General features: G+C 44.8%; 1 protein-coding gene across 1 annotated transcript in view; it reads left to right on the top strand.

Moving 5' to 3' along the window:
• Apcdd1 (adenomatosis polyposis coli down-regulated 1) overlaps positions 1-17349 on the top strand; it is a 35274-nt gene extending 17925 nt beyond the window's left edge. The window contains exons 4-5 of the mRNA XM_013035845.1: positions 12079-12400; positions 15852-17349. Coding sequence (XP_012891299.1) covers positions 12079-12400; positions 15852-16288 — 759 coding nt within the window. The 3' untranslated portion in view covers positions 16289-17349. The remainder of the gene's footprint in view (positions 1-12078; positions 12401-15851) is intronic.
• Positions 17350-22882: the final 5533 nt, after the last annotated feature.

Raw genomic sequence — 22882 nt, forward strand, 5'->3', positions numbered from 1 at the left:
CTTTCACCTGGCTACTGCTTTCAGTCTGCACAGCGACCTCCTGAGGGAAATGTCCTTACAACACTCTCTGGCAGAGGCAGCAAAGGTCCCAAAGGTTAAGCATTCCTGAGCACACACTTTGTGAGTTCCAGCACCAGAACTCTTTCCACCAGACCCAAATTCCTTCCATTTTACTAAGCAACATGTAAAGCCACTATGATCAGAAGGGAGGACCAAAGAATGGAGGAAGCAATTAAAACTTATAATGTTTTCTCCTTGTGTGATGCTCCAGTAATTATATTTGGAATTTGCAAAACATTTCCTTCCCACAAGCTCAGAATCATGTCAGTAATGTAACTTGATCGGCTCCACGGCAGAAACTTGGTTGTTCGGAGCTGGGAGGAACAGACAGAGTCAGGCCTCTGTGTTGGTCAGGCCACTTTCCCTGGAGTGTTCCCAGGACACACGAAGTTGCCTTGGGTGGAACAGTCCCTAGAACAGTGGCAGTCTAGTTACAGAGGCCTGCTTGTCTTGTTTGGGTTGTTCATTTTGAAAATCTATTCTTTTTTCCTTAGCAGTACTTTGAGCTCACTCAGAATCAGTCAAGATAACACAGAGTACTTCCTCGACTACAGACTGCTCACTGTTGTCTTTTTTTTTTTAATCTGTTATTGTGAACTTAAGGAATGAAAGTAGCCTTTATTAGAAATCTGCAGAGGAAGCCCACTTGGCAGAGGTTGTGTCCTCTGTTTCCATCTCAACAAGGAGGTATCCCCATGTCGCCTTGTGCAGGGACCAGAGCCCTCAGAGCCAGGGCTCCCTGCTGTTGTGCTATCCTGCCTTTGTATGGCCACCTGTGGGTCAGCTTGTGCCCACAAAGTAGGAGCCTGAGCCTTTTGATGCTGTGAGTTTCAAAACTACCTAAGAGGCAAAGGCAAGTTAAACTAGTTAGGGAGGGAAAGTTCTCTAGATTCCCAGGGCTGAAGCCCCACCACCACTTCCAGCTTTCTTGTTGATTAATTGGAAATAAGAGTCACAGACTTTTCTATCCTGGGCGGGGCGGGGGGGGGCACTTGGAATCAGGATCTTCAGATCTCAGCTTCCTTAGTAGCTAGGGTTACAGACATGAGCACTGAAAGCCTGGCTTCTAGCTATTCTCTTATAGTGGATGAAGGAGGATTCCTAAAGCTCAGCCCTTTCCACAAATACATCTCTAACAAAGACATCAAGAGAGAATGTACTCACTAGGTCAACCCCTGGCTGGGTCATAATTCTTAGCCAGGTTGTCATGGAAGACAGATTAGGACCTTGGGCTTCCAGCTACATTCTGACTCCAAGCTAGTTGGTGGTAAAGTTGTCTGGAGCTGGTGCTAAGGCTCATAGCAGTGTATGCGTTACCTCTCCTGGAACATGGCTGGACACAGTGGCAGAGAAGGGGATTTTCTTACCTCCATTTGGCCCCTCTAGTAGCCAACTTCCCACAGATCTGCAGGGATGGGATGTAGAGTAACTTCACCTGAGCCAAGAACACAGCCCCCCACCCCCCCAATCTCACTTATAGCCCTTAGGAGTTGCTAAGCAGGCAGAGTCCTCATCTTCTTCCCCACCACCACAAGTCCAGGAAGCAAGAGGCTGGTGTCTGAATGAGGAGGCTAGCTGCATCTGCCCCATAGCTGACCTTGGGTTGCTGTTTGTATTCACCTATGCTCAGATTAGGTTTCCTCACCAGGCCAGCACACACCCACATGGGATCTTTGGTCTTTTAAACTCAGAACTGGAAAAAAAAAGGGGATGCTCTAAAAAAAAATAAAAACCTTTCTTTTCTTTTTATCTTTTATTAAATGCCAGTACTGGGGCCTGAACTCAGGGCCAGTGCATTCTCCCTTAGCTTTAATACTGAAGACTAATGCTCTATCACTTGAGCCACATCTGGCTTTTTGGTGGTTGATTAGAGATGAGTCTTGTGGATCTTTTGCCTAGCTGGCTTCAAACCATGATCTGAGATCTCAGTCTCTTGTGAAGCTAAGATGATAGACATAAGCCATTAGTGCCTAGCCACCTTTCTTCACTTACCCTGTCTCTTCACCTTCAATTGGTGCTGTACCTCCAGGGCAGGCAGCTCAGTCCAGAGCTCATAAGTTACATGACCCCTCCCCACCTGCCAGCTCCTTTATTCTGCTGTGCAGGCTGGAGGACAACCTTCACTATCATCATCTCTGATTACTAATCAGAGCTTGTCCATTGTGGAATACACTTGTAGCCCCTGGAAGGACCTGTCTTCAAAGTGAGAGTTATTTACCTTAGGTATGGAAATTAAAGATGGCCATCATAATGCTGACCTTGAGCAGAAAAAGAAAGGAACAGTACTCAGGCCCTGAGTTCAAGTCCCAGTACAAAAATCAATCAATAAGAAAGAAATACACTCTAATCTCCAGTCTGATACCAAGATTCCGAAATATGAAGGGTAGAAAGAACTTGGGTAGTATTTAGGAAGTAAAAGGAAAAGTACTGAGAAAAGTATCAAGACAGGAAGGCACAGAGTAGCATGCTGATTCTACTTTTATAAAATCAACAATTAAAGAAGAAAGGAATTAAGGATTTCTGGGAGGGTACAAGAGATCTGGCCATGCATGGCCTCTGACAGTGGGACTGTGTGGTGCAATCAGACACCTTCGCTTTTTGTACCTTCTGTGATGTGCACCACAAACTTCTATTATCTAATCACCCTTGCCACGAAAAATTTAAATTCCTAAAAGAACCATTCTCTCCAAGATCCTGATGAATGCTGAGGCCCGGTAAAGCTGGCAGGAGGGGTTAGGCTTCCAGAGGTTGGCCAGGCACCTTGGGACTGCTGGGGATGCCTCGCTGGGGTGGGTGGGGACAGTGGAAGGCTGTGTAGCTACAGAACCTGAAAAGGCATATTCTTTTCTTGTCCTTCATCTTGTACCTCTTGGCCCACTGAGCCCTCAGGAAGTTTTTAGATCCTTTCCCAGGACAGCTGTGGGGAGGAATAAATGCACTTGGCCATTCGTGGCTTTCTAGACAGACGCTGGACCTGGTAAAACCCAGTGTCCTGTGCCTATGGGATGTCCAGAAGCAGGTTCTTTGGGCTGCCTGTGGCCACCCTGTCTAGAACAGGAAGCAGCAGAGTGTCTTCAAAGAGCCACAGTCCTGTGCAGGAGGGGCTGGAATCTCCCTCCTTTGAACTCTTCGCCTCCCCTAATTGCTGGTCCATGGAGACCTGGCTGAAAATTAGTTTAAATGCTAAATTGAGTTTCAAACCACGAGTCTCAGCCCCTGTGGAAACAGGACACCATGTAAAAATAGAAACTTCAAGTCAACTTGTTTTTCTAGGCTTTATGCAGCTTTGCTGTGAGGTTCAGAGTCCTTTGGCAAGTAATTGATGTTTGCAGAGATTCAGGTGTGTGAGGATTATTTCAGGAGGAAACTGGCTCCTCTTCATTAAGAAAAAAATCAAGGCAACCTAAAATAATCCTGGTAGAAGATGTTTTGATTAAATGGAGTTTTAACACGAAGGCAGCCATTACCCTCAGCCTGGATTCTTCAGAGCCAGGCAGTTAAGATTGTATAGCCAAGTTCATGCTTACAGTGATAGAATCAAATGGTTATTAAAAAGCAAATGGTTGCCAGAAGCATTAGAAACACCAAAACCTCAGGATCAGACTTGTAAGCAAATGGAATTGGTCTTTCTCCAAAATCCTGAAATGATTTAACCACATGGTTATAAATCAAAGGGGTTGTCTGAAAACAAGACAGCTTTCCCCAAGCTGTGTCTCTTAAATATTCTGTCCCAGCAAAACAGCTGTGGTGGAGCTGTCTACAAGAACGAGGAAAGCACAAGGCTTTTAAAGGACTTGAGGCCTCCAAGAAAAGAAGAAAAGGCCCAAAGCTCTGTGTGCTCTCAAGTTCTATGGAAGCTTCAGGCTAGGAACCAACGTGCCAACCGGACACAACCTTGTTAGAAATGTCTGTCCTTCTGGGTCCATAGGGCATTGGTTGCAAGACACCTATGGATGCCAAAATTGTTCACATAAAATAGTGCAGTACTGGTATAGGACCTCTGAACATCTTCCAACATGCTTTAAATCATGTCTAGAAGACATATAATATCTAAGATGACTTAAGTGTGATGTTAAACAGATAGGAAATATTAATCAAGGCATTTGAATGTGTTCAGTACTGATGCAACTTGTTTTCTCAGTATGTTCTATCCATTATAGTTGGTTCAATCCTCAGGTGCAAAACCTAAAGAGTCAAAGAGCTGATTATATGTGAAAAATATTATTGAACTGTGGGCCTTCTGCTGCTGGTGACATTAGGGGATTTCAGAGCAGGTGGCTATCAGCAGTGGGCTTTTCAACTCAGGGACTGGATGGACTCTGCAGCAAACTGGGTACGGTCTCCCTAAATGTGTGTGGTATGGCTCCTGGGTGGGGCAGCCCTGGAGTGGGAAAGGAGCTAAGTATTCCCTGGTGTATTCTGCCAGTGTGAGGAAAAGTACATGTGGTATAGGAGTGGTAGGAGATGAAGAGTGGTACAAGGCCAGAGATACAAGAAGTTAGGCCTACCAATAGTATTATCAGTGGCTTACACTGGTAATTCTATCTACTCAGGAGGCTCAAGATTCAAAACCAGCCTAGGGAAAGGAAGTCCATGAGACTCTTATCTTCAGTGAACTAGCTGGAGCTGTGGCTCCAGTGTAGAGTTCTAGCCTTTAGCAAAAAAGCTAAGAGATAGTGCCCAGGCACTGAGTTCAAACCCTATTACTGGCACTAAAAGAATGAAAGGAGGGAGGGAGGGAAGAGAAGGAGGGAGGAAAGAAAAGAAAGTGATGGCTCTGTGGCCATTTCATTTGGGCAGAGCATGAAGTATCCCCAGTTTGCTATTCTCCAGGCTGCTGCCCTCCAGCCATATTTACAGACCCAGATTATTTTATTTCTTGACTCTCAACTCCTCCAGAGTATTTTGGCAGACCGACAGGCACTTGGGGTTGCTTTATTTCAGGAGTTTGCAGATCAGGAAAGATTTGTTGTCAGGAACAATGCAAGTAGTAAACATTTCACCCTTAAAAGGCAAAAACACTGAGAGGCCAGGATGAAAACCCAGCAAGCAGGAAATCAGCCATTTGAAAAGTATGTCTTACATCTTTACTGCACAAGTGTCAGCTGAGCAGTGTGGGGAGAGAGAGGAGTGGTCCAACCCCGGGGGTTCTTGGAATTCACAGCAGACTTAATTATTTTGAAAAATTATCAGATTCAATTACTTAAATGAATTAAAATGCCTAGGAATCGATGAAACAAGCTAAAATTCTGCAATGAATCTTAAAGTCATGTCTCATAAAGAAACAGCTCCTGGCTTGAAGTTCAGAAAATTGAAAATTAATAAACAGCTCCTAGTGGGCCTACCTCACTAATGAATCTGTATATAATTGTGCATATAGAGGGATCTTCATGGAATTACTGTTTCCTAAAACAAGAAAGACCTTTGCAGCTGGTGCTCTTGTCTCACACCTGTAATTCTAGCTATTCAGGAGGCAGAGATTTGAGGATCTTGATTCTAAGCCGTCTTGATTCTAAACTCATATTTCCAATTAAACAACTGGAAGTGGAGGTGTTGCTCAAGGGGTAAAGGACCAGCCTTGAGTGAAATATCCAAGTAGAGCACAAGCCCTTGAGTTCAAGCCCCAGTGAAGAGGGGGAGGAAGGAAAGAAGGAAAAGAATACAGGAAGGGTGGGAGGGAGAAAAAGAAGGGAGAAAGGAAGGAAGGAAAGAAGGGAGAAAGGAAGAGAAATGAGAGAGAAAGAAAGGAAAAAGAAAGGGGGAAAGGAAGGAGCAAGCAAACTTTGTGAGCTCACTTCTTAGGTATGAGGTTCTTAGAAAGCTAATTTCTGGGACTGGGAATGTGGCTTAGTGGTAGGAGTGCTTGCCCAGCATGCATGAAGCCCTGGGTTTGATTCCTCAGTACCACATAAACAGAAAGGCTGGAAGTGGTACTGTGGCTCAAGTGTTATCTTTGAACAAAAAAGAAGCTTAGGGACAGTGCCCAGACCCTGAGCTCAAGCCCCAGGACTGGCCATAAAAAAAAGCTCATTTCTGGAGGTTTCTTTCTCCTGAACTCTGAGATATAGAAGAGTGTCCAGTTGCTATTTGTTCCCCACACACATACCCACACCCACATGCTCCGTAGCAGCTACAAACCCAGTAGGCTGCTTTCTGGTGCTGTCACAAAATACCAGATTCTGAGTAATTTGTAAGTGGAGATTTAGTTAGTTCATGGTCCTGGAGGCTGGGAATTCCAAGAGCACAGCACTGGCACGTGTTGAGTGTCTTCCTGTTGTATCATAACTCGGAGGGTATCCATGGTGAGACAGATTAAGTTTGCTAGCTCAGGACTCTCTTCCTCCTCTTAGGAAATCACTACTTAATTGATCATAGGGTCCCTGACCTGATGAACTCGTCCAATTCTAAATACCTCCCAGAGCTCCATCCTGAAATACCATTAACATTAATTTGGGGATTGTGAACAGGGAACACATTCAAACCATGACAGTCAGAAACCATCACCTCCTTCATAGTACAAGAGGTGGTTGTGTAATGTCCCTGTGACCCTCCCTGTGGCTTCCTGCTCCTTACAACATGTGCCTCCTTCCTGCTTAGAGACGAGGCTCACATAGTCAGTGCACTACTATGCAGCTGTGCCCACCTTGGCCACCCTGCCTGGGAGCAGAGAAAGACTGCAAGTGTCTCGGGTAGCTTAGGATGCTAGACAGACTGCCCTCACCTAGACAGCAGCTTTGGAGGTTGAGAAACTGCCCTTACTTAGCAGCTTTGGAGGTTGAAAGACTAAGAGAAGGGTGACACCCTAAGAGAAAGGGTGGGGTTCTGGTGAAGGTCTTCTCCTTGACAGTGTACACAGCTTATTCCTCATTCTGTCCTCCATGACAAAAAAAAATGAGGGAAAACTTGGCAGCCTCTTTTTATAAGGGCATTAATCCTGTTAATCCAGGAGGTAGCACTCAGTAAACTCCACCCCTATGATCCAGTTACATCAAGATCCCACATCCAATTCCCCTCACATTCAGGGTCACAATTGCAAAACAGTAATTTGACAAGATAAAAATATTCAGTCCAATCCAGCAATGCAGGCAGCCAGCATAGAAGTGTAAACTCAGTACCAGAGTCAGTTTGAGGTAGCCACTCTGTCAGTGTAATCACAGGGTCCTAGAATCTCAGATGTAGGAAGCACCTCAAGAGGCCTTTCCTTCAGGGCAGTCAATGCTTTTCTGAATGATGATCAACTGCTCTATTAGTGTCCTTTAATTATCCAGGATACCTTTCTACTGTCAATCTGCCCATCAGAAACCTCTTTACAACCAGTAAACGTGCTGTCCTCTGCTGGAAAGCATGGAAAATATGAAAAGACTGCATTGACCTGGCCTCAAAGTATGTACAATACAGTGCCCAAGAAAAGCACTCAGGACTATCTCCAGCAGGAATTGCACCTGGAGAGTTGCAGTTGATTGTAAGCAATATTTTGGACATGGGCTACTGGTGTTTATCCCCTACACTAAAACCCTAGGAAAAGAAATTCCCATTATCTGTTTCCATCTCTCCTTTCCCTTAAACAAAACTTCTTAAACTCAAGAAATTGAAGACTTAGGTTTTGTCCAGACTGCTTTTCTAGTTGACCTGTTCACAAGATTCTTTCAAGTAACTTCTTCCATTTGGGACGGTGATGAAAACAAGAGGACCCTCTGCAGATGTTGTTGATGAACCAGCTCTCCAGAAATAAATGTTGGCAGGAAATGGGAGAGAGCTGGAAGAGCCTCATCAGTCATCAGCCCAAGAAGACCCTTTTCTAGGAGCTGGAGTCCTTGTGAAGGGGACATCTGTTCTTCTTAGGACTTCAGTGTTAGAGCTGTCTGGGGCCAGGAGGTAGCACTCAGAAAGTCCTAAGACCAAGGCCTGAGTCTACTTTGGGTTTGCAGAGACATCTGAGCCAAGTTATTTTCTCTCTGTGAGTCCCTTTTCTGCCTTGCCTTGAAACCATGCTATGGTCTCTTTGGGAGATGGAAGCTCTTGGATGTAGATATGCTTGACATCCTCAGAACCCAGTGCTCTCTGCAGACTGAAGCTCTTATACCTGTTCCCTGGGATCCAGTCAAGAGTCTATAGGCAAAAGAGGCATGCTCTCCACTTCTTGCTGGTAGCATTGCTCACTTAGAAAGTTCATTTTTAAAAATGGGTTTCATCTTTTCAGAGATTACTTTGATAGGAATCTTTTTCTTCCCAACTCTGTCTCTGCTTTTTTGTGGTGTTGGGGATTGAACCCAGGGCCTCTTGCATGCTAGATAAACACTTTACAACTGAACCACACCTTAGCCCATTAATTAAGGCTGTTTATAGTACAAGTCAATAGCAACAAGGGTATATGGAACATGTTCTGGTCCCTCGGCTTTAGTGTTCAGATCTTGTGTATACAACAGCTTTAAATAACCCTCTTTAAGTTTCTGGGAAATTTAATGGTATAGAAACTAAATTGGTGAGCAGGGGAATCTAGAACATGGTGGTGCTTCTCCAATGAGAAAATCTACAAATAGAGCAAATTTCATGAGAAACAACAGTATTTTACAGTACAGATCACCATTCATGCTTACAAACTGCACCTGAAATTCGCTTTCCATTTATAATCTTGAAAGGCTACTATTTAAGAAAGCCAATTTTAGTCGGATGCCGGTGGCTTACGCCAGTAGTCCTAGCTACTCAGGAAGCTGAGATCTGAGAACTGAGGTTCAAAGCCAGCCTGGGCAGGAAAATCTGTGAGACTCTTAGCTCCAATTAACACCAGAAAACTGGAGGTGGCGCTGTGGCTCAAGTGGTAAAGCACTAGCCTTGAGCTGAAGAGCTCAGGGACAGTGCCCAGGCCCAGAGTTCAAGCCCCATGTTCAAGAAAAATAAAAAAAATCACTTTCGAAAAGTTGTCCAGCAATACAGGGTGGAGGCATTATTTTCTGCTTTTCTGAAATTATGCCTATAGTTCTCTTTTTTATTTAAATCACAGGTAGTAAGAATCGAGCGGTTTCTTTGTTGATGTCCTCAGAGAGGAAGACCCTGTGTGTATCATAGCTTATCTCCTAGCAGCAGTTACAGAGTTGTTTCAAGTAACTAAGTAACTAGTCAACTCAGAAGCCAAGAATAAAAAAGCCACCAAAAACACCAGAAAGGCAAAGAAAGAAATTAGGTAAAATGGATATAAAGGGTTTGAACCGATAATTCTGTAAGATGTATGAATAGCCATTAAGCACGTGAAAATAACCACAGTGGGATTCTATGTGCAACTTAGTAGTTGCCTATCAGAATGGCTGTTACCCACAAACAAGAAGGTGGAAAAATGGAACCCTTATGTGTTGGAGATAGAAATGTGAAAAGATGCAGCCACTGCAGAAAATAGCGTGGTGGTTGCTGAAAAATAAAGCAGTGAATTGCCAGTGGTCCAGCTATTGTGCTTCTGAGTTAATATCCTGAAACACTGAAAGCAGAGACTCAAACAGATATTCAGAAACCATGACAACATTCTTCACAGCAGTCAGAATGGGACCAACCTAAGTGTCTATCAGTACTTAAGTGGAAACAAAAACAGATGTGAACAAACGGTAGACTATGACTCAGCCCTAAAAAGGAAGGAAAAATTGAGCAAGGCACTAGTGATTCATACATACCTGTAATGCTAATCACTTGGGAGACTGAGAATAGGAGGATTGTTGTTCAAGGCTAGCTGATCAAAAAAAAATCACAAAATTTCTTCTCATCCTGGTCACAGCAGTATATTCCTGTCATCTCAAGCTACATGGGAAACTGAGATTGGAGGATTGAGTTTCTAAGAAAAAAAAAGTCCTTGAGACTTCATCTCCTTGGAGGGAATCTGGATGAAGTGGCATGTGCAAATGTGACCCAGCAGTAAGTGAAAGCCTAAAGTAGGCAGGTCATAGCTCAGGCACAGGCACATGTGCAAGCAAGAAGTGAGACCTTATTTTAAAAATAACCAATGAAAAATGAGGCCAGAGGTATAGGTAAGTGCCTAGCCAGAACAAGGCACTGAGTTCAAACTTTAGTTCTGCAAAAGAAAGAAGAAAGGTAGTTCTGCAAAAGAAAGAAGAAAGGAAGGAAGGAGGGAAGAAAGGGAGGGAAGGAGAAAGAGGAGAAAGAAAGATGAAGAGGGGAGGGAGGCCATGCACTGGTGGCTCATGTCTGTAATCCTAGCTCTGCAGGAAGCTGAAATGTGAGGATTATGGTTCAAAGCCAGCCTGGGCAGGAAAGTCTGGGACTTCCCAAAAAGCTGGTTCAAGTGGTTCAAGTGGTACAGTACTAGTCTTGAGCAAAAGAGCACAAGGACAGCACCTGGGTCCTGAATCCAGGAGCCTTGCCCCCCCCCAAAAAAAAAAAGAATAAAGGAAAGAGAGAAACTTTATCCATTGTACTAGTGACTCACCCCTCTAATCCTAGCTACTTGGAAGGTTGAGATTAGAATTTCAATTTGAGGCCATCCCAAGTATAAGTCGAGAATTCTTCTCAACCAGAAGCTGGATGTGTGTGGTAAAGTGTGCCTGTCAACCTAGCCATATAGGAGGCTGAAATCAAGAGGATCCCTTATTTCTCATCTAAGCAGCATCCTGAGCCTTTCCTGAATCAGTATTGCTGATTCAGGGGTGGGGGACAACCAAAACTTTGCAGGGATTGAGATACTTCTCAAGAAGGGCCAGGAATGAAGTAGTCCCAGCTGATTTTCTTAAGATCCTAGGTTCCAGGTAGCAAGCCAAGTGTGAGGAATGGTGGATGTTTGGTGGGTGAAATGAACCATGCAGCCCACAGGCCTCTGAGGCCTGCCAGGAATGGGCCCAGTGGGCATCACATAGCCTTGCTATGGTAACTCCAGCAGGGAGGCCATCAGCTCTGTGAGGTACCTTGGAGATCCCATGGCTTCACACATCTTCCTAGGGGCTCCTCTTGCTTTCAGAATGTGGCTGGTCTACCTGCAAGTGCTGCTGAGAGTGGCATTGGCCAGAACCCATCCCAACACAGCTTCATCCCCTCCTGTGAGAGGCATCACACTTTTGGTGACAGTCTTGTCACTGATACCATGCCTGATAGGTTCTAGAGCTGAGCATGCTACTGACGCCATGTTAACTTTTCATCCTGGCCTTTATATGTCAGAACAACTGTTTAGGGGGTAAAAATAAAACATGGAACCTTTACCTCATAGTAGCTTATTGAGGAACCTTGTATTGGATAGTTCTTGAACTTGGGCTGCTTTCTTTGAACTCAGTTTGTGTGTTATTCACTCTAACATACATTTGGAAGATGGTGGCTGGTGGCAGGAGACAGATCCTGTGTGTATCTGGTCTTCTTACTGAATGGGTTCACTGAGCAGGAGCCACCTTGATCTTCCTCTCTTGGAACACGTGTGCAAGTGGCTATAATGGTTACCATTGTTAAATGAGGAAGTCAAAACAGAAATGAATCAGTTTCCTAAGATCACCAGCTGTGTGGTGAGATGATGGGTCTGGCTCAGGGCTGTCAGGACCTGGCTAGAGCCATCTTTCTGTGCTAGTATTTATCTGAACCTTGATGAACTATATACATGTGGTCTGATGTTTTCTTGTGTGAGTGTGTGTGTGTGTGTGTGTGTGTGTGTGTGTGTGTGTGTGTGTGTACGTACATATGCTTTAGCACTGGAACTTTAATTCAGGGCCTGGGACACTGGTGCTTCACCACTTAAGCCACAGTTCCACTTTCAGCTTTTGAGGTGGCTAACTGTAGATCAGAGTCCCATGGGCTTTCCTGCCCAGGCTGACTTTGAACCTCAATCCTCAGATCTCAACATCCTGAGCAGCTAGGATTACAGGCATAAGCCACTGGCACCTGGCTTGTATGTTAGGCAGGTCTGTCCTGTGAATCAGAAACTTAGGTGTGTTCACAAACACATCACTCTCGTCTCTGTGCTCCAGAGCTGGCTTTTAATTGCTCTAAGGCTTCTAATTGCTTCTCAGGTCTCTAAGTGTGTGTGTTTCTTGGCTTCAGAATCATAACCATGCCTGCATAGCCTGTCGGATCATCTACCGCTCTGATGAACACCACCCTCCCATCCTGCCCCCAAAGGCTGACTTGACCATTGGTCTGCATGGGGAATGGGTGAGCCAGCGTTGTGAGGTGCGTCCTGAAGTCCTGTTCCTCACCCGCCACTTCATCTTCCACGACAACAACAACACCTGGGAAGGGCATTACTACCACTACTCAGATCCTGTGTGCAAGCACCCCACTTTCACCATCTATGCCCGGGGCCGATACAGTCATGGCATGCTCTCCTCCAGGGTCATGGGTGGCACAGAGTTCGTGTTCAAAGGTAGGTCTGCTACCTCCTGTCCCTACAGAGTGTCTCAGGAGCTGTTCTAAGATGTTTTTGTTGAGGCAGAGCCTGAGAGAAGAGGCATGTTCTTCTTTTTCTTTTATTTTTCTGTGCCAGTGTTCGGTCTTAAACTCAAGACCTGAACTCTGTCCCTTAGCTTTTTCACTCAAGGCTAGAGCTCTTCCATTTGAACCACAGCTCTACTTCCAGCTTTTTTTTTTTGGTGTTTAATAGGGAAAAAGAGTCTCATAGACTTTCTTGCCCAGGCTGGCTTTGAACCTTGATCCTCATATCTCAACCTCCTGAATAGCTAGGATTATGGACATGAGCCTCTTGCATCTGGTAAGAGCATCTTTTTATTTTGCTCTATATGCTAGGGATGGACTAAGGGAGCTATTTTTATCTCTCAAAGCATCCTTGGAAATGCCCCTGAGCCCCAGTCTGGTCAGCAGGGCCAGATCCATCCCTGGAGCTTAAATGTAGTGGATTCCATATCACTATATGGGTAGCTATCAGGTATGGCCCAGCCAGGACACTACTTGAACAGAACCTTACCTCTGTGTGTTCCTTTATTGGCACACTTAGGCAGGACTGAGCTGCCTCTCTGACAGTGTCATACTTGTTCATGTGCCAGGTGCCTTTCTGATGGGGGAGCACATGTGTATACATTGAACACACACAAGTATCTGCTCCACAGTACAAACCTGCCTAACAAAACAGACCACACTGTGCCTGTATCTCAAGCCTATAATCCTAGTGCTCATGAAGATCATGGCTCAAAGCCAACCTTGGCAGAAAAGTCCATGAGACTCTTACTTCCTATTGTCCACATTAAAAAAAATCAGAGATGTGGCTCAAGTGGTAGAGTGCCAGCTTTGAGTGAAAAGCTAAGGGACAGTACCTAGGTCTTGAGTTCAAGCCCCAGTACCATTGAAAGAAAAAAAAAAGCCAGGTGCCAGTGGCTCATGCTATAATGCTAGCTACTTAGGAGGCTGAGGTCTGAGGATCATGGTTTGAAGCCAGCCCACAGGAAAGCCTGTGAGACTCTTATCTCCAATTAACCACCAGAAAAACAGAAGTGGAGCTTTAGTTCAAAGTAATAGAGTGCCAGCCTTGAATGAAAAAGCTCAGGGACAGCACCCAGGCCCTAAGTTCAAGCCCTACAATCAACAAAAAAGATAAAAATCAGGCCACATATATGCAATACATTAGAGCCAAGCTGAGTAGCAGCACAGAAAGAGCTGTGACCTGGTCCTGAGACCATAGACTAGCCCTACCTCCTCACAGCTGGTGAGCCTGGCGACTCCTCTGAGGCTCAGAGTTGCCATTCCCAACCTGAGCTCCCCCTGCATGTCACCTTGTCACAGACTGGAAGGTAGGAGCACCACTGGGAAGGTTGGAGCTGAGTGCTAATCACCAAGCAAAGAGGCTGGGTCACTTGAGGCTGTTCACAGCCCAGGGGCCTTGCAGACACTGTTTTAATTCTCTTTTTAAAGCTTGAACATCTTTGTAAAGTAGCACCTCCCTTGAGATACCAAGTAAAGACTGATGGCTTTGGTCCTGAGGTGAGCCCTCCAAAGAAGCATTGTAGTATCATATTGTGCAAGGTTCCCAAAACATCTTAGCCCATCTGTTCAGGGATGCAAGTTAATTCCTGGCACACCAGCCTCTGCCTTGTGATGAGCCAGGCTGGGGACATTCAGTCTCTGACCACTGGTCCCAAAACCTGTTATGTTACATGCAGTTGAGACCAGGGGCTTCCAGAGAAACACCCCACAAAACTGGGCTTCTGTTCATTTATTTACTCTTTTTGTTTGTTTGTTTGCACTCTGACTTAATTTAGATGTCTAATTTAGGGGCCGGTGCTAATTTTTAAGACTGATGGATAGTTGACACCAGCACTTTGTCATAGACACAAGCATTTATTATTTTTGCATCCTAAGGAGTCATTTTTTGCAAACACAATTTCAGGGAAATACTGTGATGGTTTCCTGTTATACTGCCGGGCACAATCAGCCACACACTGAGCACAGCATTTACACACCAAATGCAGCCTGTGTTTGCTGGCCACAAAAGCTGCTCCTTGCTATCTGCAGGGAATTAATTACAGAACCCATTAGAATACCAGGCCCCAAGTTCCCCAAGTCCCTATAAAAAAGCATAGTGAAACAAGGTGCTGGTGGCTCATGCCTTTGATACTAGCTACTCAGGAGGCTGAGATCTAAGGATCTTAGTTCTAGATCCTCAGCCAGTCCAGGCAGAAAAATCTGACTGACTGTTATTGCCATTTAATCAGCAAAAAGCCAGAAGTGGAGATGTGGTTGGTTGCTAGGCTTGAGAAAAGGCCTTGCAACATGAGCACAAGGCCCTGAGTTTAGGCCCCAGTACTGGCACACACAAAAATATAGTGATTTCATCTGCCTTACAACAAGCCTCCCTTAGGATAGCACATATAATTCCTTTAATTTTAATTTATTATTTTTGCTGGTCCCAGGGCTTGAACTCAGGGCCTGGATGTTGTCCCTGAGGCTCTACCATTTAAGCCACAGCACCACTTCTGGCTCTTCTGAGTAGTTTATTGGAGATGAGTCTCATGGAGATTTTTCTGTCTGGGATGGCTTCAAACCACAATCCTCAGATTTCAGCCTCCTGAGTAGATAGCATTACAGGTATGAGCCAGTGGTGCCTGGCTAATGCATAATTTCTAGGTTACCAATAATATCTAGCACACATAACACAATGCCAGTGCTCCATCAATACTTGATATACTGCATTAAGAGACTAAGAATATTCAAAGCTGGACACTGGTGGCTCACACCTGTAATCCTAGCTATTTAGGAGGTTGAGACCTCAACATGATAGTCTGAAGACTTCTCAAGCAGGAAAGTCCATGAAACTCTAATCTCCAGTTAGCCACAAAAAAGTCAGAAATTGGACCAGGCGCTGGTGGCTCACGCCTGTAATCCTAGCTACTCAGAAACCTGAGATCTGAGGATCGCAGTTCAAAGCCAACCCAGGCTGGAAAGACTGTGAGACTTTTATCTCCAATAAACCACTCAGTAAACCAGAAGTGGTACTGTGGCTCAAGTGGTAGAACGTTAGCCTTGAGCTGAAGAGCTGAGGGACAGCGCCCAGGTCCAGAGTTCAAGCCCCATAACGGACCCAAAAAAAAAGTCAGAAATAGACTTGAGCCACATCTTAGCTTCCAGCTTTTTGCTGGTTAATTGGTTTAACATGGATGTAGAACCTGTGGGTACTGAGGGCTGACTGACTGTATTTGGCATAACTGCCATTTCCCTGGTTATGTGGGACTCCCTGGCCTTAACAGTGACTCCATGGTCAACAGTGCTGGAAGGTGGTAGCATTGTTTTCTGAAAAGAAAGCCTTGTAGAGGTCGAGGGTTCCCACCACTGGCTGGGTGAGTCACAAGAATCTCTGTCTCCCACAGTGAATCACATGAAGGTCACCCCGATGGATGCAGCCACTGCCTCACTCCTCAATGTCTTCAATGGGAATGAATGTGGGGCTGAGGGCTCCTGGCAGGTGGGTGTTCAGCAAGATGTGACGCACACCAATGGCTGTGTGGCCCTGGGCATCAAGCTACCTCACACAGAATATGAGATCTTCAAAATGGAGCAGGACGCCCGGGGCCGTTACCTGCTGTTCAATGGCCAGAGGCCCAGCGATGGCTCCAGCCCAGACAGGCCAGAGAAGAGGGCCACATCCTACCAGATGCCTTTGGTCCAGTGTGCCTCAGCCTCGCCCAGGGCGGAGGACTTGTCAGAAGACAGTCGGGACCAGGCACCAGGGAGGAGACCCCAGGCCCTGCTGCCTACTGTCCTGTTAAGCCTTTTGACTTTACTACATTGGAACATCCTCAGATAGAAGATTTTTAGAAAATGCTATTTTTTCTAAACTAAGAATCCCTTACCATTTACAGATTTTTTTAAACAAAAAAAGACATGATTCTTTTGATGCACTTGAATGCCTGAGAACTGTCATCCCCTTCCCCCTCCAGCCTGAGTCATGAACAGCCTGTTTGAAGTTTTCTGCTTTGAACTCCGTCCAGCTGATTCCTGGCCTGAGCAACTTCGTGGCACTTTAAGCCTGCAGCATTTGGGGCGAGCGTGTTTGGTAAAGGCAGCTGGGGGTGGGGGTCAGAGCTAGGTCCTTCCATTTTTGTGCTTCCAATTATTATTGTATTGCTGAGTTGAGCTTAGAAGAAGCATATGACAAGCTACATTTTTTTCCTGCCATTTTACTATGGTTATGTCCTGTCTCCTTTGAAACAGTTTTACACTCCAATTTTTCTATGATGGAATCCTACACAGAATTAGTTTGGGACTGTAATCAAAACACCTTGCCTTAAGATAGAGGAGCCAAATGATAGTAGTTAATGACTGCAATCCTAGCTACTGAGGAGGCTGAGGAGCAAGGTTCAAAGCCAACCGTAGGCTGTAAAGTCTATGTGAATTATCTCCAATTAACCAGAAAAAATCTGGAAGTTGAGATGTGGCTCAAGTGCTAGCCTCGAACAACAACAAAAAAAAAAACCCAAAAAGCTAATGGATAATGCCCATGCCAAGAGTTTAAGCTCCAGCACTGGCCAGCACATGCATGCACACACGCACGCGTGCACACGCACACACACACACACACACACAAAGATTTAGGTATAGATATGTACAGAGGAAAAAGTACAAGGTTTAGCTAAACTATCTTATAATCTATACCAAAATAAGGAGAGAAATCACAACTTTAGGAAATGTTGCGTGGGAATGTATGGTAATTAAAGTTTAAAAGTAATTTAAACTGTTCTTACTTTATTATTTTTGTTTTGCTGAGAGAAGAGGCACATGTTCTGTGCTGCTGGTTACATAATGCAAGCTGCTTCTGTATTTGTTCTCACCAGGCCCAGACACTGGGAAAAATAAGAAAGCAAGCTAGTTTGGTGCTGGTGACTCATGCTGAGATCTGAGGATCATGGTTTGAAGATAGTCTGGGCACAAAATCCCATAAGACTCTTATCTCCAGTTAACCAGCAAAATGCCAAATGTGGAGCTGTGACTGAAGTGGCAGCACTCAACAGCCTTAAGTGAAAAAGCTAAGAGTCATAGTCGAGCCCTGAGAGTTCAAACCCCAGTGCCAGCACCAACAAATGAAGTAACAACAAAAAAGAACATCATGATTCTAGTCAAGAACAGGTTCCTCTGGGCAGCAGCAGTGGTAGAAGCCACCTGAGTGATAGAGACAGTGCACGTTCATCATAGCTTCCCTGTGGGGCATTGAATCCTGGCACACAGTATGTGGTTAAGGGCAGGCAGAGGGAATCATTGCAGCATCTCTTCCATCTTCAAAGATGAATCTGTTCTGATGCTTCAGGAGCTATTCCTGGAAGATGGGTTGGGAATCTGCCACAGTGGATCATCCCTCCATTAGTTCACACCTGGGTGGAGCAGCTTGGTATGAGTTATCAAACATGCCAGCTTGACTCAGTTTCCTTCCTGTCCTGTCCCTGCCATGTTTTCAAGGCCATCTCACTCAGAGTCAGCTTTTTTTTTTTTGCATGCCATAATTCCTTTTGATTATTTCAACTAGTGCTGTGTTGTCTCCCCACCAAGTGTTATTGCTCCTAAGGACCAATGTTGACAAGAGATGTGTAGCCCAAGACCTAGGTATAATGAGAGCAGACATGGAGATCATGGTCCAGAACACTCACCCTCACATTTAAGAATTCACGTGGGAGCTTGGCATAGTGGTATATGCTGCCTATAATTCCAGCACCAAGGAGGCTGAGATAGGTAGATCACAAGTTCAAGGCTAACTTGGACTTCAGGAGGAAAAAAAATTAACTTTATGAAATGCAGAGTTTTTCCAGTGTGTTATTAAGTTATAATGATGACATGGGATAGGAAAGTGCTTTATTTTTAGATATTTAAAATCATGGTGCATACCTAGGGGGGTTTATTCCAAATGAAAATGCTAACTTAATGTCAGCCAAGTTTAATAAACAAAAAAGTCAAAAGTTTCCCATAGAGTATGTCTTATCTGTGAGCTTATTAATTGCCATTTTCTTTTTAGGGGGTGGCCAGCACTAGGGTCCTGCTTGCTAGGCAGGTACTCTACCACTTAAGCTGCACTCTTGACCTTTTTTTTACTTTTAGTTATTTTTCAGATAGACATATACAATTTTCCTAGACCAGCTTCTGATTTGATCATCTTTCTGTCCCCTGCATAAGCATGCATCATCCCTCATAGCTCAGGTTTGAGATAGGGTCTTTCTAATGTGTTTGCTTGAGCTGGTATGGAATCACATTTATAGACATGAGCTACCATGTGTGGTCCTTTAATCTTTAAAGTGAAAAACTATTCATTGCTAAAACATGTCTCGGTGACCAATCATGAATGACAGGATTATAGTCTCCCAGTTCACACCACCCACCTAGAATCAGGTATTTTAAAAGTATGCCAAAGCCAGAAACCAATGGCCCAAGCCTGTAATCCTAGCTACTCATGAGGCTGAGATCTGAGGATCAAGGTTTGAAGCCAGCCAGGGAAGGAAAGACCATGAGACTCTAATATCCAATTAACCAGCAAAAAAGTGAAAGTAGAGCTATGGCTCAAGTGGTAGAGTCCTAGCCTTAAGCAGAAAAGCTCAGGAACAGCACCCAGGCCCCGAGGTCAAGCTCCAGGATCAACACACACACACACACACACACACACATACACAGAGTATGCCACATATGTTAATCTGTACACAGTATACATGAAATCCATGTGATCATATCACTTCTGGTGTATCATAAATCATTACTGAGATAGACCGATATAATTTATTTGTAAATCATTGATACTTAGGTATATATCTGTGTGTGTCACCATGTGTATAATCTTGTCTGGGTTGTGTCATATCGACATTAACAGATGTCTCTAAAGGCATCCTCTCTCGTGTACCAGTGGTCTTCATACAAGTGTGATTTCCCATCACCTTTGAAAAGGCAACAGTCCAGGGCTGGGAAGGTGGCTCAGTGGTAGAGCGCTTGCCTTGCATGCCTGAGGCCCTGGGTTCGATTCCTCAGCACCATATAAGCAGAAAAAAAACCCAACAGTGGCACTGTGGCTCAAGTGGTAGAGCACTAGCCTTGAGCTGAAGAGCTGAGGGACAGTGCCCAAGCCCAGAGTTCAGGCCCCACGACCGGACCCAAAAAAAAGGAAAAAGCAACAGTCTAGCTCTAGGCTGTTCAGGCTCGAGAGTCACAAATGCTCATTCAATACCAAGATATTTTTCTGATCCTAGATCATTCTATAACAAACTTAAAATACTCTATAGTATACCCTTGTGTACTGGCAAGTCTGTCCCTAAGTGAGTGGTAAATGTGCTTATAAATACTAGATTTGCTGCACCAGTGGTTCCAGTAGGATCCATACAAGGCATACTGCCCTCCTTCTCCCTTAAGTCTCTCCAGGTTCCAGTAAACACACCATTCTAACTCTCAACTTGTCTGAGAGTAAAATTTTAATTCCACCTCCAAGTGAGACATGTGGTAACTGTCTTCCTGTGCGCTTTCATTCATTTAATGTAAGGACCTCCAGTTCCATCCATGTTGTCCCAAGTGATAATATTTTATGCTTCCTGGCTGAATAATACTACACATATATTGCATAGCCTTTCTGTAGCCATCAATTGAGGAACGTATAGACAGTTCCTGTTTCTGGGCTACAGTAAATAATGCTATAATAATCATGGGCACACAGATGTCTTTCCTATAGACTGATTTAATTTCCTTTGATGTGTATAGTGATGGAATTGCTCTATAATTCAGTATTTCTATGTTTAGTTATTTTAGGGACTTCAATATAGTTGTCCACAATATCTGTACTAATTTGCATTCCATTAACAGTGCCCCAAGGTTCCCTTTTCTCTACATCCTCACCAGCACTTGTGATTTTTGATAGTAGCTATTCTAACTGGAATATGGTGGTAACTTATTATGGCTTTAATTTGCATATTATAATTGTGATAATAAACATGCTTATGTTTCTGTTGGCCAAAAAAAGTACTAGACTTTGGGAAAATCATGAATAAACAAAGGGATGCCCTTGCAGACTTCTCTGGCCTGCTGCAACTAGGTTCTTAGCCCTTTGCTAAAACAAAGCATGGGAGACTGGATAATTTATAAAGAATACACAGTTTTGTTTTGGCTTACAGATCTGGAGCCTGGTCAGCCCATATCAGGCAGCCACATGTGACCAGGCCCTGGGCTACTTCAGCACATGGGTGAAGCTGAAAGATATGTAGGCTTGAGTATAAGAGGCAAAAACCAGGGTGGGCTTGCTTTATTCAACCCAGGCTCTGGAGCAGAGCAAGCACTCGCTCCAAAGATAGATGTCAGTTCTTTCATGAGGCTCTGCCCATGACCCACTCCCTCACCAGGCTTCACCTCCCAGCGCTGTTGCATTAAAGAAATTCAGGTTCCAATACATGAACTTGAGGAAAGCCTGAATGCACAACATCAGGCTTCATTGCTTACTGGGGTGCAAACTGATGGGTTAGGACCATAAACTTTGAATAAATTTAGATGCAATCAAGACTTCAAACTCTGGGCTGGGAAGGTGGCTCAGTGGTAGAGCGCTGAAGAGCTGAGGGACAGCGCCCAGGCCCACAGTTCAGGCCCCACGACCGGACCCAAAAACAAAAAAACAAGACTTCAAACTCTAACCAAATTGATCCCAGGTTCCAAAAGGAAACACCTAGCATCTACTTTTCTCCACACAGAAGAAAGGGTCTGTTTTCTCAGACATGACAAAGCAAGTCTGGTACCCTACAGTAGTCAAACATTCTGCCCAGCGTGTATGCCTCCAAATGATTTTGTCTGTATAGTGGTCTTAGGACAGCCCACTGGGGCATCCCAGCAGTGCCAAGCATGAAGGGCCCCTGCTGGAGAAGCTGGCAGTCGTACATGTCCCATGTTTATAGGAGCAACTTGACCATGAGATTTGTGGTTTCTGGATAAAGGAAAGCTCCTATGATAATCAAAGACATTCTGTGCTCTTACTAGTGATTTTCATCTACAGTGGAAATGAAGGTTCTGTGCCTGGCTGTGCATAGGAGCATCATAGCATTTCATGTTAAAATGGTGCCCATCTGGGCAAGATTCTAGACATGTTACAATTAAACATAGAAACCCATAGTGTTGCCAGGGCGGTCATGCTTGTAATCCTACCTATTCAGGAAGCTGAGGCCTGGGAGATCATAGATCAAAGTCAGCCTGGACAGAAAAGTTCAAGATATTCCATCTCCAATTAACCAGCAAAAAGCCAGACTGGAGGTGTGAGGCCATGGTACTTGCAAAAATAAGGGATGTAAGGAAGGAGAGGGGGAGGGAGGTAGGGAAGGAATAAAGGGGAAGAAGCCCACAGAACACGTAATCAGATGTGGCAGGATAAGATTCTGGGGCAGAGGGCTGGGAAGTTGGCTCAGTGGTAGAGCGCTTGCCTTGCATGCCTGAGGCCCTGGGTTCGATTCCTCAGCACCACATAAGCAAAAAGAAAAAAGCCGGAAGTGGCGCTGTGGCTCAAGTGGTAGAGCGCTAGCCTTGAGCTGAAGAGCTGAGGGACAGCGCCCAGGCCCAGAGTTCAGGCCCCACGACCGGACCCAAAAAAAAAAAAAAAAGATTCTGGGGCAGAGTTACTGCTGGAGGTGGGGGGGGGGGCACAGGCAGAATGAGTGGGTCCACCCAGGTTCAGAGACCTACCTAGCCCACACAGGTGTCCCCAGACTTCCTGTGACATCTGTGCTCTCATGACTCCAGATATCTCTCATAAGATTGGACCAGAATCAAGAATCAAGACCAGACTTGAATCAGTATTCTCCATGAAGCAGTAGATTGGTGAGAAAATCCATGAGTACCTTTTCTCACCTGTCCTAAAAATTAAGCAAGTCCTTCAAATCCCTATGGTGTTCCTGGCTTGCAGAACAATTGCTAATTCTGAAATTGGACCCCTCTTTCCTAGCAATCCCACCTCCCTGGGGTTTCAGTTTCCAGAAGAAAGTATCTGGAAAGAAAGGCAGGGGAACTATGTTATCCAACTTCTCTATCTGCTGAGATGGGAGCGATTGAGACATGCATTTACTCCAGCCTTGCCCAGTCAAGGAGACCTGACAGAACAAGTATCAGATGTAAGCTCCCAAAGCATGACCCCAGACACATGCATCTCGGCTTTGGGTGCTGCCAGTGGCATCTTGTTCCAATACCAAGCCAGTGTTTTCCATTAGATCTGTTTTGGATCTCTATTGCACAGTGGGCTTCATTGCCCACACCCTCTCAAACAGCACTGGAGCAATTTCACCCTCACTTCATTGAGCCATCCTTCTGGAGTCCAGAAGCTCAGGAGCTCCTCTTCCTACCATGCAAGTTTAACCTTTACCTCCCAGAACTGGAAGGCAGCCAGCTCTATGGTTCATTACTTACTGCTTCT

The sequence above is a fragment of the Dipodomys ordii genome, unplaced genomic scaffold (genome assembly GCF_000151885.1).
Source record: "Dipodomys ordii isolate 6190 unplaced genomic scaffold, Dord_2.0 Scaffold226, whole genome shotgun sequence".
NCBI lineage: Eukaryota > Metazoa > Chordata > Mammalia > Rodentia > Heteromyidae > Dipodomys > Dipodomys ordii.